Below are 15571 nucleotides of genomic sequence, written 5' to 3' on the forward strand. Positions count from 1 at the left end.
CAAAATATTCTCGACAAAAAGTGAAAATGTTACATTAATGACGATGTTGTAATAATTAAAAAGTTATAAATGGTGAAATATTATAGACATCAATATGAATGGTACGGTACATTCATTTATCAACAGAAAAATCTCAATGACCACTGAAAAAATAAATAATAAAATCTATCTCGCGAGTTTAGTAATAATGAAAAATAGATGCTTCAAAATACGCATTTATTCAGAAAGACAAAGAGCAGACTAGCGGAGCAGAGGCTGTGGGCAAACAAAAATGAAATGCAACGTCAGCACCGGTTGAGCCGACCGACCTTTGTGCCGACGATCCTCTGAAATTCTGTGTGTGTAAAAATTGATTAATATTGTCCCAACTGTTAGTACCGCAATAAATGGCATGTTCACTCTTTCATGTTGCAGAAAACTCGTAAAAGAAAATGTTTTCAGCTAGATTTCGTGAGCAGTAGTTTATTTTTTTTACACTAAAAAGGTGCACACTGTTGAGTGGATTTAAGCAATAAAAATATCTATTCAAAAGAATTGCGAGATTGCCCCCGCTGAATGCAGTTATACACGTCGGTAGTGCAGATAGTGCGCGCCTGTAATATGTAAAGTTATGGTAACAAAAAATTGTACCATAGCTTCTATATTTTATTATTCAATTTCAGCGTGTTTCTATTGCCCAAGAAACTCAATCTGTATGTCTGATATGGAATGAATTTGTTGCTTTTATACATGTGACGGCTTTGATATATTGCCAATTCAAACTAAATTTATCAGATTAAATATAGCTAGGTATATCAAACAGTTGACTTTCATGCTTCAAATTCTTCTTAACTGATACGTACTGAATATTGTATACCATGATACTTTTCGATTTAATACCGTAGTTTAATTTATTTTCTTTCTTACATGTTTATTTTATATCCATTTTGAAGATGCCTTTTATAATTTTGCATATAGTTGTATGAAATATTTGAGGATCTACTCATATTTCATCACTTTTATTAAAGTTAGAGATTATATATTGTGTAAGCCGGATAGTATCCTATCATAACTTTCACGATGTGGCGTGCCAACATGACATCCATATATTATATAGTCTACCTTTGCAGTGGATAGAAACGTAAAAATTTCAGCGCAACGTACAACTCGGTACTGGCACATTATGAATTGAGTTAGAGCAACTGGTAAGCCGCACGTAAAGGCACACGAACGCGGCCGTTCCAGCGTCGCTTCGCGTCGCGTCGTAATTGATGTGTGTAGCTTTTTGTCGTGCTATACCGTTCAGTGTTTGCCGTCGCCCCGCGGTCAAGTTAGGCTAAATTAAATTGTTGTATTTTTCACAACGAAATTACTACGACGAGTAACCGAGCCCGTTAACGAGGGGGCGGTTAATGTTATTTGGCAACTACACTGTTGTCTGCTGTTGTTCTTTCGAAATTTGAAATCACCAGCTATCTATTGATTGTGACGTCACCATAACTACTATTATGTATTTGTTAAACAAGTACTTTGCGCAAAATGGAATATATTTCATTTTATTTACAATATTATTCAACTACATTATCAATATTGGTAATTTTGTTTTAAATAACTGTACTGGTAAATTCTTTGACATCATATCATAACATCAATATAGTATAGTAGTAGTATTATAATTATTATTAAAATAACTCCGTACCTTCTTCATTTTGTGTTAACAATGCACAATGTGTCGATTTATTATTTGTAATATTTATTTTTCCTGATATTTTCTAATTACATATCGTTGCTTATTACTTTATGTATGTAAGAATCTCTGTTAAAAGATATATATATATATATATACAACTATTTAGCATCCATATAATCAAGATAAGTTAGACTAAATCTCCCCTGTATCATTCCACTCTCGTTCTTTTAACTACGAATATTGTTTCATAGTATATAATGAAGTATAATAGGCATGTTCTATATTTAAACAGACACATTCTTTCATACCTTCTCTGTGTTGTGAAGGCAGTCTGCTAGTTTCACTACAAATTCATCGCATCATTTCCATTTCCACGTTCATTTCCTCAACTCAGATGTTTTATATTTCATTTTGAATTTTAAATTTAAATTAATACGTTTGTAAATTTAATATAAACAATATATTACATCTTTATTATTAAATTACCAAAATTTGATAGTTTAAAAAACTATAGAATGCACTAAAACATTGGAATATCATGAGTTTTAGATCATTATCTTCCTTCATATCATTAATTTATTTGTTCATATTGAATGACATTTAGATATAATGTTTTAATTAAAACTAAGAAAACACAACAGTTTTATTTCTCAGAAAAAAGTTTATTTTAATAATTAAGGTTAGAAACTAATATCTACGTTTAACTCAAACTACGTTTTAAGTCAAAGATTTAATTCATTGAACGTCCAAATAAATTAATTTAACTTATTCGTGGCACAATTAATTCGGGCAATCACAGGTAGCGTGTACCAATTTAGAGCGGACCAAAAATTGGATATGCGGTGAATAATAATTTTCCCAGTGGACTGGACTGCGTTGTCCACATTTAAGGTAATTGCCAACAGTTTCGGCTGACGTGGCCACAGGTAAACCTGACACTCGTTCCCAATGGGACACCCTTTGCAATCCCATTTATAAATGCCGATTAATCAAATTTTTATTTATCGTTTGGTGAGTATTTAAATTATACCATTGCCGAATTAAATGTATTCCTTTCCGTGGATCACATCATTCGGAAGTTAACATTGAATTGTAATATCAAATTGCAATGTATTTATTACAAAGTTTGATATAAATAAAATACATGTTTCTGTGTGCTTATGAATGATCCAATCGTTACCAAATAATATTATAAAAAAATCTATCGTATTTCTATCTAAACTAACAATAATAATAATATGGAAAAGGTAGAAATATAATGCTTAACGATACGAGTATGGTTATTGATATTGATAGTTACAGTCGTAACGTCATTCATTCTAAAAATATTTTTATACTTAAATAGCAAGAAGTAGTGAAGATACATACTGTGCACTGAATTGTCATTGTACTGATGTATGCTGGAAATTCTGCGAAATTCTTCGATTCAGTGATTCGCGATGCAGATGAAGATACTTAGAAAATATTGTCACTAATGTGGTCAATTTCTATACCCTGGCTAAATTCCAATCTGAATTGCTGAGTTGCGGAAACAATGTTTGTAGACATATGGTAATGCGTAACACCGTGCTTTGTTTAGTGGCATTGGTGAGATATCTGTGAAGAACTAGATGATACATTTACATTTACACTAATTTTTATTCAACTTTATTATTATAGATTATCAATAATATGCATATTATTCTTTAAATCTTTTATTAATGTTGCAATCATTATACCTTTAAGATTCACTCTGAATTCTTAATATTGTATTGTTTGATTTATTGGAAATTGCGTTATTATATTAAATTTAAATTGCCGTTACTTAATACATATCAATAAGCGGTAGGTAGTAGTTTCAATGTCAGATATTATTAAAGCGTGTATTAATATTGTTCAGTAAATATATATATAACGTGACAAGATTAAACGAACTAAAAATAGGACGATTTGACGAGACAACGTGATGGGAGACAGGGAATGTTGTCACACTCGAGATTTACAGGGAAAAGGCAGGAGAGAGCGGGGCGGAAAGGACCGCCACTTGGACACGTTGCGTCCCTCCCCCCCCCTCTACCCCTCCATGCCACCCTCCGCCGTGCCACTTATTCATCATTTACGTATATTTGAGTGTGATTTCGTTTGGGATCGGCCCAGAACTCCGGCCCTCTTACTCACTTACATTAGTTACATTAGATGTTACCGAATCTTGTTTCATTCAATTTCCACAGAGCTATTATCTTTCGCCACTCATAGTAATAGGGATTCCTTTCAGAAACGTAATAATATTTATTGGGTGTTTCTAGAGCCTTGAAAGGTTCAAGCAGTAGTTATGTACGCACAGAAACTGTATAAGTATATTTACTATAAAGATCAAATAACTAACGTGATCATAACAAAACATCTGAATAATTTGATGAGAAAAGAAAGTTGATTATAGATCCTATCTTTCATAAAATATTATAATTTTTGATTACATTCTGCAAATTAAAATAACGCGAATTTGTTTATATTCTCTGTAGTAAAAAAACAATTATATAAGCCTATGTCTAATAATTAACAAATAGATATAAGCTTATTTCTCCATGTCGGTTCAATACATATTCAAATATTATACAAATACAATGATTTTAATCTTCATCAATAGGGTTAATTAAAAAAGACGTACATGGACAATGAAAAATTACTACCTATTTATTCTTAATCTGATTTTTTTAAATAAGATTAACGGTTAAAAGTAATTTATTGCTTATCAAAAAGACACACTGTCCAGCCATTTTTGTTAGGTGTTAGCTATTGTAAGTCATAAATATTTTTACTTAATGTATTCTAATAGTAATAAGTCTTTATTATATTCACGAAATTTGTTAGCTTATCTTAACATCATATTTACAGTAACCCGACTCTTATTTAAACATTGTTACTGATCTGAAGCCTTTTAAAAATACGACAGCTATTGTTAACTTGTCACAGCGTGCTTTTATACCTTGTTATTACTTGCATTAATATTCAAGAAGAAAACAGTTACAGCCTTTAAGATAGAAATGTGTAGGTACGATATTGACAGTATAATGAAGTTCCCTCTATATACTCAATTTACCGTATTCAATATGCTTTTACAATTTATTTTGTCAAAGCATATTTAACGTATCGAGAAAATAACTTATTTATGATAAATTGTAAGCGTTTTATCAATCAACCAATTAACTACATACAGTTGATGCCAAATATATTAAAAAAATATTAGGACTAAATAAAATAAATTTTATTAGTCAGGTATTGTTTAGTGGTTGATTATTTTCCAAAGATGGCCTTAGATATTATGCATTCAACAAACATAAATATCTTTCGCTAACATTCGCGGGAGGATTGCATAATATATTAACACTAATTATTTTAACATTTCGCTATCCAGCCACACATCGGTTCAATCTGTTTCCAATTATTTTTGCGTTACTAACTATCCGCATCTTCATACCCGTACTATAATTATGTAGATAAACTTGCTCATGTTTTTAGTGCTTGATATTAAATATCGTAATTTTTGTTACAGATGGTTACCAGGACAAAGAAAATCTTTGTAGGAGGGCTATCAGCACCCACAACGCTGGAAGACGTAAAGAATTACTTCGAACAATTCGGACCGGTAAGTACAAATTGTCTATAGAACAATTAAACAACCGGTTATTCCTTTTAAAGATGATAAGTTAACAAAATGTATATTTGGAGCATTTCGACGCCGCATTATACGCAACATGTCAGTTGAAAGCGCGAAGTTACGACAACTTCGCTCGCGAAATTTAATTTACACTCAACTTTTTGGAAAAGTGTACTGAATTTGCGCTGTCATGTCCCATTTGTTATTAGGCAACGCTAATTTTGCCCACAGCTAAATCATTTCGTGCACATAATATTAAATACGTTACCCTCAAATTTGGCATTTCAGCCAAACTTGTAAACTCTGTTATGATATTTGCCTACTGTACTTTGTTCCAATGGAAATTCATTAAACAGATTAACGTTAAGCTGTTAGATTAAGTATTACCTCAAATTGTTTATTTTAATGAATGTGTTCATCAAGTTAATGAAAATAAACTTTTACAGAAAACGTTATGATAAAATTATGTTAGAATAATCGTATGGCGACAGTTTAGATATAAAGGAAACAATATCTTTGTCTCCGTACTCCTTAAGGTCGATATTGAATAAGACTGTCTTCCAAGAATCTATTGTCTCAATTTGCGAAGTAGAACACACGAAATTGGACTTTTATAGGACGCATTAAAGTTAAGACTCGCTAAGCACGTTGCCCAGGCCTGTAAATCTGCGATAAGTTGGTCTTTGTCTGGCAGCCGCGGCTCAGTGCAGGTGTCTATCTACAAAAGTTTCCTGGTAATTAGCCCCGTATCTAGCGTGGATGTGAACTACGAAACTTTTCAGAATTCAACATTGACTATAGTCCGGAGTCATTGTAGCAGCTCTCAAAGTAATCGGCGCCTGCCAGCCGCCCGCGACGATCAAAACCTTCATTACCTATTATGAGAGTTTAGAATAAAGCCAACGAGTTTTTCGGAGTGAATGTGATTGATGCCGAGCGAAGGAAATATCCCGAGAGAGATAAAAGGAATTTAATGAAGAGTCTTTAAGAATAATGATTAAGGCAATGGTTATTCCTTTTGGTCGGCAGCCTAATGATGGGGTCTTTTGAATTACTTTTGTCTTTACGTTGTAATATGTAACCGCAATTATGCTATTTAAATACAAAAGATATTCATATTTTTCAATTTTATATAAAAATACTCGTATTTTATTACGATAATGATATTTAGAGATATTAGTAATTTCGGGATATTTAGTGGGCGGGAGTTCCTGGTAATGAATACAACTATGAGTTAGAAACAATGGCATGTATTGAAGCTTAGCGTGTAGGGTAAATAAATTATGGAATACCATTGTTACATCCAAGAACGCACACCGAGAATTCTGATTACAAATTAATTCAATAACATTGAAGCCGTGCACTGTGCTCCCAGCTCGGCATCATTTCGTAAGGGTGTCACATTTTGAGCAAGTTTAATTAACAATCTAGTCGCTTTTGTAGGTGCCTTCATTAGTGTATTTGTGGATAAACATTGCGCAACGCGACACGACGCAATTCGCAATGCGTGCGTGTGCGTAGGTAGCCTCGTAAAGTTTTGTAGACAGCGGGTCTTGTATGCGACGCCGCCGGCGACAATACGTCACATGTCAGGATATTCGTTAAATTCTTGATGTTCAAGTTAAGGAGACAAACAGAAGTCATATTATAAGCAAATATTTCACTGAATCATCATCGTTAAAATTTTTCACCTTTTGTTTTCAGTACTACAAATCCTTGGGTAGGCACACTTGAACGTTTTCTGTCGGCCGTGTATGCACAAAACGCCAGTGTGTGCGTACGATCCGTGACTCTGATGTCTCGATACCTCCCGGGCTCCCTACGTGCGAGCTTTCCGAATGCAAACTGTCTCGGAATATCAAATGAGCCACTTAAATACCGAACACAATGACTACACCCACCTGAAGCAAAAGCCGCGGGGACGCGTACACGCAACGCCGTAAATGAAAGCCCGATGGGTCGGGGCCGAAGGGTGTGCGAGCAACCCCGGTAACGATTTCCTTCAGATAATGGAGAATTTTCTGATGAAAGCTGCTCGACAGTGCCCTTTCAAAGATTTAGGAACTGTAGGATTTATGGCCGACGCGGTCCGTGCAAAATTTCGCATTTCTTACTCATCGTATGCATAATAATTATTACATCACTAATTAGTAATGGATATGTCGTGGTATATGTTATGTTTCTATCAAATATAATATAATAAGTGATACATTACAGTAATTTAATTTTATAATATGAAATTAACTAAGCTAAAAAACACATGCAAAATGCCTAAAATGAATAAAATAATAAATAAACTTAATTAATGTGCAAGATAATTTTATGAAATTGAAATCCAGTTGATAATAGAACTACTTTATTTTTATATTTAATCTGTTATTCATATTATCTAAAAAGTAACTTAAATAAGTAAGAATAATTAATTGTACATATTCCTCAATATTCACATTTGTTAATACAGTAACTTTTTAACGCATTACATAAACACAATAGAATATTCACACCGTTAATGAGATGTGAAATCTATTTATATAATAAGAGCATATTATTTATACTATTCTAATTATGAAGGTAACAAGACTAAATTGAGGTAGTAACAGTAACCAAGTAGATCGGTAGGCTTAGGCATTGTCGAAATTAAACGTTTGTTACGAACAAATTAATTTCAAACCCGCTTTTCTCAAACAACAACAAAATTCAAATCGAGATTTGAAATCAAGAAAACAAACCCCTTATATAATATGTAAATCGCAGTCGAATTCACTCGAAAGTCGGCACAACCGGCTCCGGGATGCTGACTTAAAAATTAATTAGCCGAACGACCGGTGTAATCGCTGAAGCCAATGTCGATTAAGTGTTATCTACAAGAACCGCTGTTTTTGTAATGTTCACTTCAATTAGACGTAGCAAAGTAGTATTTCCATTGGCTTTCTGGGTCGCTTAAGCTTCTTCTCTACCACACGCCACGAGCTCCGTCTGCAAATCTCTACCCTAGTCGACAGAAACGCACACTTGGCCCTACAGTTATACCACAGATTGCTTATATTTTATTTTTTTCTCTTCTCATGAAAATGTATGCCGTCTTTATCTGTCTATCTGCCTCGCTAAAGCGATCTTATATTTAATGTTAAGCGGACAACGTTATTCACAAGAATTTTGGCTGCGATGTTTAAGTAAAAACATCCTCCTTCTCTGAATAATATTTATTATATCTGTGTTATTTTTAGATTTAGAAACGATAAAAAATAACTCATGCAAAGTTGCTCATATTATTCGATTTTCAAATACAATAAAATTGTGATAAATTCAGAGCCTTTTGATGTTAGATATAGTGTCACGGTGCGGTAGTTGATATGTGCATTTTCTTTTCGAATAAATATCTTATAATCTATTTATTGTGAAATAATAGCCTTTATCGTTCAGTTTCATTCTAACTCGTTTTTATTACTATATCACATGACTTAACAAGTTTATCCAATGAACTTGGCGGACCTACTATCCCCTTTTCGTTAAGCTAAATACGGGCAGCGTTGCCCTTACAAGAGAGAGTATTTGAGAAAGTTCTGTTGCATGTTTGATTCGCTTATTGTTTTGGGTATTGAACCAATCCAAATTCTGAACGTCGACTGAATAATTACATAATCGGAGCTTATGATAAAAGCTACCATGTTAATGCGTTTAATAGTTATTATTTAAGTTCTTAAACTTTCATATTAAATTATACTAGTATTTATTATTTTTGTAGTTACATATTGATTGAAAAACAATATTTATTTGGTTAGTCCTCTCAAAAATACGTCGTAATATTTCGAAGCAAATCTAAATTGCCACTATAAATATCTATTCTTATACAATTAAATAGTGTAAAATAAAAAAGGCTATAATATTGTGTAATGTTTTAATCTATTATAATTGCAAGATCTTGTATAAATTAGTAAATAAGTTATTATTATCATCAAAATTAGTTTCCCCTATTGCCCAATATTACTGTTATCTATAGCAAAACAGCACAAAAACAGCTCTCGAACGCTCGACTCTGAGAATAATCCGATAGATAACTGAGATAAACAAACAATTCAGCCGATACGTAGTTAACTTACGCGTTTACTGTCTAAACATCGTTTACTGTCAACAGTACTCGAACTGTGACTGAAGCGGGTCCGGAATTTGGTTCAACTAGGTATACGATATCATCGGAGGCCGTATATCAATCAGTTGTTACTGTGCTTCACGGTTGTCGTTTATCTTCGGAGCCGCTCGGATCTGGCTGTCCAGATTTGTGCATTGTTCCGGCATTAGCCACGACTGCCGAAACGGTGGATGTCTAAAATACCAGCGCGGTAGTGTTGCTCCCGTTGCAGAGCACTGGCCGCCCGATAACGTTTCCAATTTCCTGACTTAAATTGCTCTAATTTGGTTATACGTTGACGGGTGATCGAAGGCTGCTAAAGCTTCGGCTACAAACGATACTCGTGTTGAAGCAATGTAATTCGTATTAGCTTCTATTTTTAATGTTACTCTATGAATTTACGTGAAATATTTTATATATAATTTTCATATAGAACTTAGCGAACTAAGCCAAAATAATTTAAATCCAGTGAATAACTTTTTATTGTAATTTAAATTAAATTTTTTCTACTTTGTCTACTAACAATACTTTTGTATAGTTATTCAAATTGTCCAAGTTTCTTTTTACATAAGTAAAAATTACGACTGAATGTATTTCTAAAGAACGAAAGGAAAAACACGTCTCTAAAATTACGGACACGTTTAATTTTTTTTTGCTTGCATTGAATGGAAAGTAGTATCAGCAAAGTGCCAATATATTATACTAACAGAGAACTAATTATGCTTCAGAACAGTTTTTCTGAACCATTTAACTACCTCACGAGAAGGAATTTCAGAACTATTTCCTAAAACGAGAAAAAGATACCAGTGTACTAAGTTTTAGGTTTTATACACTTTGATAAAGTTTTTTGTTCAGCCTTCGATTTTTTTTTCTTTACGAGATCTTTCTCACTACTCATCACAGTAACAGATTTACTAAATTATAATTAGAAATAAAAATCGAAGTCTAAACAAAAAACTTTATCAAAATGCATAAATTTAAAACTTAGTATAGAGTATAGGTATACATACCTAAGATAAAAATGAAAGATTTTTTTATAATATCAAGCATTTGTCAAAATTGTGGTTTCAAAATAATATAATAACAACGTTACAAATATACAAAGTTGAATACAATACCATAACCCATAAACTTTCATATAAAGAGACAAGATGATGTAGTGAAATATTTGTTAACGGTACGTTAGTTGTAGTTTATGACGTAGAATAACTAGAATATGTATGTATTGATTGCGTCTAAGTCATCCTCGATTAGTTAAGCCGCTTCAAGTCGTAACTACAAACACATTTATTTCATTTTCACTATAATATATAAAAAAATTTAATAGAGGCTTTTTTCTATGATAAAATAGGCCCTAAGCATTGATGTAATAGTTATTCCTGTAAGAGGCGTAAGAGAAGCAAGGTAGGGCCGGATAAACGTACCCTCGGGCTACCGATTTGTATTAGCCGTCTAGCACTGTTCTCGTAATTGTAGGCGCTTGAGGCTATCTCTGCGCACTCAAACACGTAAGAGGGTAAATCCAAAAAGTAATGAGAGACCTATAATCAATGTTTGAAATTCTTTTTCGTTGCCTCTTATACAGACTCGATTTATTATAGATAAAATAAAAGAATAAAATGATTTGGATGCAAATAATTTTATAATTTCGAGTTCCTATATACATTTTGGTGCTCAATAAACTCAATTGATATGCTGTGAGTGAGATTCACGCGTCAGCTGCTTGATCCTGTTACAATGTTGAGGCCGATGGGGCGGATAAAAGCCGATTATTTGAGGAATAAAAAATCATGTCAAATTTATTCGAATATTTTTAATGAATTTCATATGTTCATCGTTGAGATTTTTGTTTAAAAAAAAATTATCGCTATTTATGGCAGTGTGATAAATATTTAAGAGGATTTTTTAAATTATTCTTACTTAATTTATTAATTGCGTTCACATATACAGTTAATTTTTTTTATTACTGCAATATATTTATGTACATATGTGCGTTGTTGCAGTATATAATTAGTAGTAATTTACTATTGTTAACATACTATATGTATATCTCCAGTTTCTTCTCATCCTACGATAGCCCACATCCTCCATATCTTTATATTCACGTTAACTTTTTAAAACCCAGCATTGCGTGTGGATCAGGCTGTTAAATTATTCCTAAATTTTGATTGCCTCGTAGAAATCCGTCCGGATTCTGCGGAGGGTCTCTTCATTTTTTGTTCTCGTTTCGAGGGACAATTAGGTATGCTAATTCATTTATTTTATGAAGGCTTTGTGAAAAATGCTGAGAAAAGATCAGTGTTGGGATTTAAGGGGGAGGGGGTTAGCGTATGCGCTCATTGGGGATGGGGGTGATAGCTACGAGTAGGTTGACGTCTCACGCGGCACGCTGCGGCCATAATTAATGGATCGTGCGTGGCCCTCCTCTGAGGATAACCGTTACACAGATTCTCCTACCTCGCTGTATCTATGGAACAAGTAATGAACAAATGCAATTTATTTTACACCTCAAAAATTTAGCTAAGAGCGTTGTAAAAGTTAAAAGGTATTTCAAGAATGTACGTAGCCTGGACTTTGTCTTTTCGTATGTTGCATAATGTATTTTAAACGTAAAATAACTAAGATTTACCGTTTTAATTATTTAGATACTAATAAATAGATTAATTTGTAGACTTTATGCGTGGTCATACATAAGTAAATCAGTTAGAACCAATCTGGCTACGTAGTGGATATGACAACTATACAAAAAAATATTTTCAGCTTGTCATATTCCATTATTACATTACTTATAATTGGCATTTTATATGTAAACTAACTGTAATTTATAATATAACCTAAATAAATATGATTGATGTGTTTTTCATCTTGTACAAAGTGACCCCTGATTATTAATCATAGCCGTCAATTCATATAAATATAACATACGTTGATACGTAGGTATTTGTTAGTATTGAAAATGTTAAAATTTTTTTATTGGTACACGTAGAGAAGGAATAAAATTAAGACCAGCGTATTTTTATGTTTTTAACAATACCTACTAAAATGTAATTACTGTTTTATAACAGAATAAAAAACACTTTTAAAACTGTGAAGTGTATTGGAGATCGAAATAAATCCGTGCAGAAAATAGCGGAAAAAGGACACCGTAAACATAATTAGGCGTTCAAGCAAACGACCATGTTGATTGGACGAGACGCGCCGACACTTTCTCGAAGAAATTGCACGTGAAACGTAATATTTCACCCGAATGAGATCCTTTGATACTCACCTTGATCCGCTTAGTTTTGTCTCTCGTTCAAATATAAAATGATTTTATTTTAATGTAATAACTTCTGAATAATCCCTTACCTAGTCGTTCCTTACACTCGAATACAATCTCTTTATTTTTTTTAATAATATGTAATCCGCAGAGATGTACTTTGTTGACAGAAATTGATTTTTTATACATTTAAATACACAATAAATAAATATTATCTTATAAAACATATGTATCGATTTATTGTATTATATACGTGTTATCGAGTGACACGGTAGTAAATGGCGAAAAATAACAACAGGAAAGGGCAGGCCGCGACAATTCAAACTGTCAAATAATTCAAGGTGCGGCACGACGTATCTTACAATCAGCGAGATCTACAGCCATTCCGAGGGAGACGGTATACTCCTTTTTTTCTATCCATTCAGTTTGTTTATTTCTCGTTTCTCCTTATAAATATAAGAGTTTGGCATCTCTGCACGAATTCCCAAGATGAAAAGGTATTTTTCACACGAAGCCGACCGCGCCAATGCCTCGCACTCTGGCTGTATTCACTGGGAAACTTCTTCCTTATAGATTGGTGAGTTTTCGTTATTTAGATAGACATTTTTATTTCTTTAATAGAAAACCTTGCATTTTTTTTTTATATTTAAAGTAATGTGTCGAAACTTTTATTTGTATTTTAGCGACGTAATTTCATATATAGAATACTCATATAACTTCTAATCTTTAGTCTATTTAATTGAAGTATATCGTTCTTTTTTATAGTTACGGAAAAAGTGTTATTAAGTATAAGTAGCCTTTTGAGAGGGACGTCTTTATTATTTTCTTAGAATCTTATCGTCGAGTCAAGGCAACGCAACATCCCTCACTTACGACATAATGTCGTAACGTCGTGTTTTAGGTATCGTAAAAGAAAACAAAAGCAAGCGTGCTCGAAGTAATAAAGCTGCTCGATTTCCCCCTATTTAGAACTGAGAGAATTAAAGTTCTTTTGAGGAAAGTTCACTTCAGTATACACAAAATGTATCCAAAGCGAGTAAGTAATAAGAATTCCCTGTCGAGGTGGGCCGTGCGGGGCAGGGATAGGCACTTTGACGAAAAAACCATGATGAAGCACGATCATGTCGTCGAGATCCCCCGCCTAGCTGACTGACAAATTGTCGAACATTTTTTCGCAAAAATTCCGTTCCTTCGAATCCAATTATTGAGCCTTATCGATAGAATGCTTTGGCGTCTTTAGTGTGGCCTGTGAAGCTTTATTTCCGTATTTTGCTCGACTAACTTTTGAGTTTATTTTCAAATAGCCAGCAGAAACACTGCTTGTTAAGTTTATATGCATAATCCATTTACCATTCGTTTTACCACTGCTGAATATCAAATAGTAGGTGGCACTAACTGAACTGAATATTGTCTCCAGTTGAAAGGGTTGCTAAAGTAATGCTTCCATCTACTTTCATTTCCAAACATGTTTTTGGCGTACTCTAATTTTATTTTGTTCTGTGTTTAGCTACAAAAGGATGTGCAATTTGCTTGGCCGAGGGTACCTAAATTGGCTACTTGTGCAAGCATCAAACAAAAGAGTGCTGTGTGCAATTGGTTTTCGTAGAATATTAATATATTGACTTTAGGCGAATTGAAGTAGATATATTAAACAATATTATATAGTTTTGCAATATTTAGCTGAAAATTTAAGAATAAAATATAAATAACCTTTACTCAAATAACCTTTTTATACTTTTGAATAATAATATAATATTTATACTAACCTTTTCTTATTTCATAACATAATTAACCATATGTAAATGTGTACAATGTGTCCAAAATAAGGTAACGATAAAATATAAACATGCAATTGAACTGTAACAGACCGATTCGGCCATCTCCCTAAACGGCGCATACTAGCAAATACTCTAACTCGATACAAACCGTGATAAAGGCTCGATTGTATGCAGTAAATAAAATATGACTTCCCCATATTTCCACTTTCGTTTCTTCTCGTTTTATGTCCCTTTTTTCTGGCCTCCTTGGGAAACCGTTCATACAAAATACCTTTCCGATATTGCCTAACTTTATTAGCATTGGGCACGTGTTTTTATATTTGAAATATCTTTCACTTCTGCGGCACTTCTGTGGAATAAAGATTGCCATATGTGCTCCAACATTATATCATGATATATAAGAAAAGTTATTTCCTTTCATTTATATAATTTATTGTAGCGATACCGGTGTTGAAACCTGGGCAGCAATCGTGATTTGATTTGCATATACCTAAAGTATTTAGTATATTGATTGAGACATGATCGTTACAAACATACCGAGTACTGACTAATTTTATATCGAGATAGGTACTTAAAAATCTGTGCGGTGCTGTGACGATATTTGTTTCCAGGATCAGCTACGTATTGTCTTGCAGTGAGGTATATGACGGGATGTAATCTGACCCAAACTGCTCACCGATATATATTCAAAATATATATATATATGATTCAATTTAAATCCTTTTGATTCAATTCATGTATGTATATTGGAAACTTAAAATAGCGTTTATTGTCAAAATATATTTTTTACAGATTCCACTACTTTTTGTTGGATATATTATTTCAAATATTACTGTCCATAATTTAAACTGCGTGCCCGCAAGTCCGCGAGGATTGGGCTTACGGCGCAAATAAATAGCTTCTTCGAAAGCTATCGTGAAGCGAATTACAATAATGCTCTGCGATTTGGCGTTTCAACAAACGAGAGCGTAGAATGGCCTCGGTGGATTATTCGGGTATTCAAGTGGGTTCACCCGAATTTGTGTATAAATGGAGGTGTCGTGACTACAACTGGGAGACGCGATTGGTCTTTGGAAAGTCAAAGAGCAGTGACTGCAGC

General features: G+C 33.3%; 1 protein-coding gene across 4 annotated transcripts in view; it reads left to right on the forward strand.

Annotated features, from left to right (window-relative positions):
- Positions 1–15571, forward strand: part of LOC131848493 (RNA-binding protein Musashi homolog Rbp6) — a 516162-nt gene that overhangs the window by 334483 nt on the left and 166108 nt on the right. For all 4 annotated transcript variants that reach the window (XM_059198379.1, XM_059198377.1, XM_059198376.1 and 1 more), the window contains one exon: positions 5202–5294. In XM_059198379.1, the coding sequence (XP_059054362.1) occupies positions 5202–5294 (93 nt within the window). The remainder of the gene's footprint in view (positions 1–5201; positions 5295–15571) is intronic.

This window comes from Achroia grisella, unplaced genomic scaffold (assembly GCF_030625045.1).
Source record: "Achroia grisella isolate CSIRO2021 unplaced genomic scaffold, CSIRO_AGI_Agris_v1 utg558, whole genome shotgun sequence".
NCBI lineage: Eukaryota > Metazoa > Arthropoda > Insecta > Lepidoptera > Pyralidae > Achroia > Achroia grisella.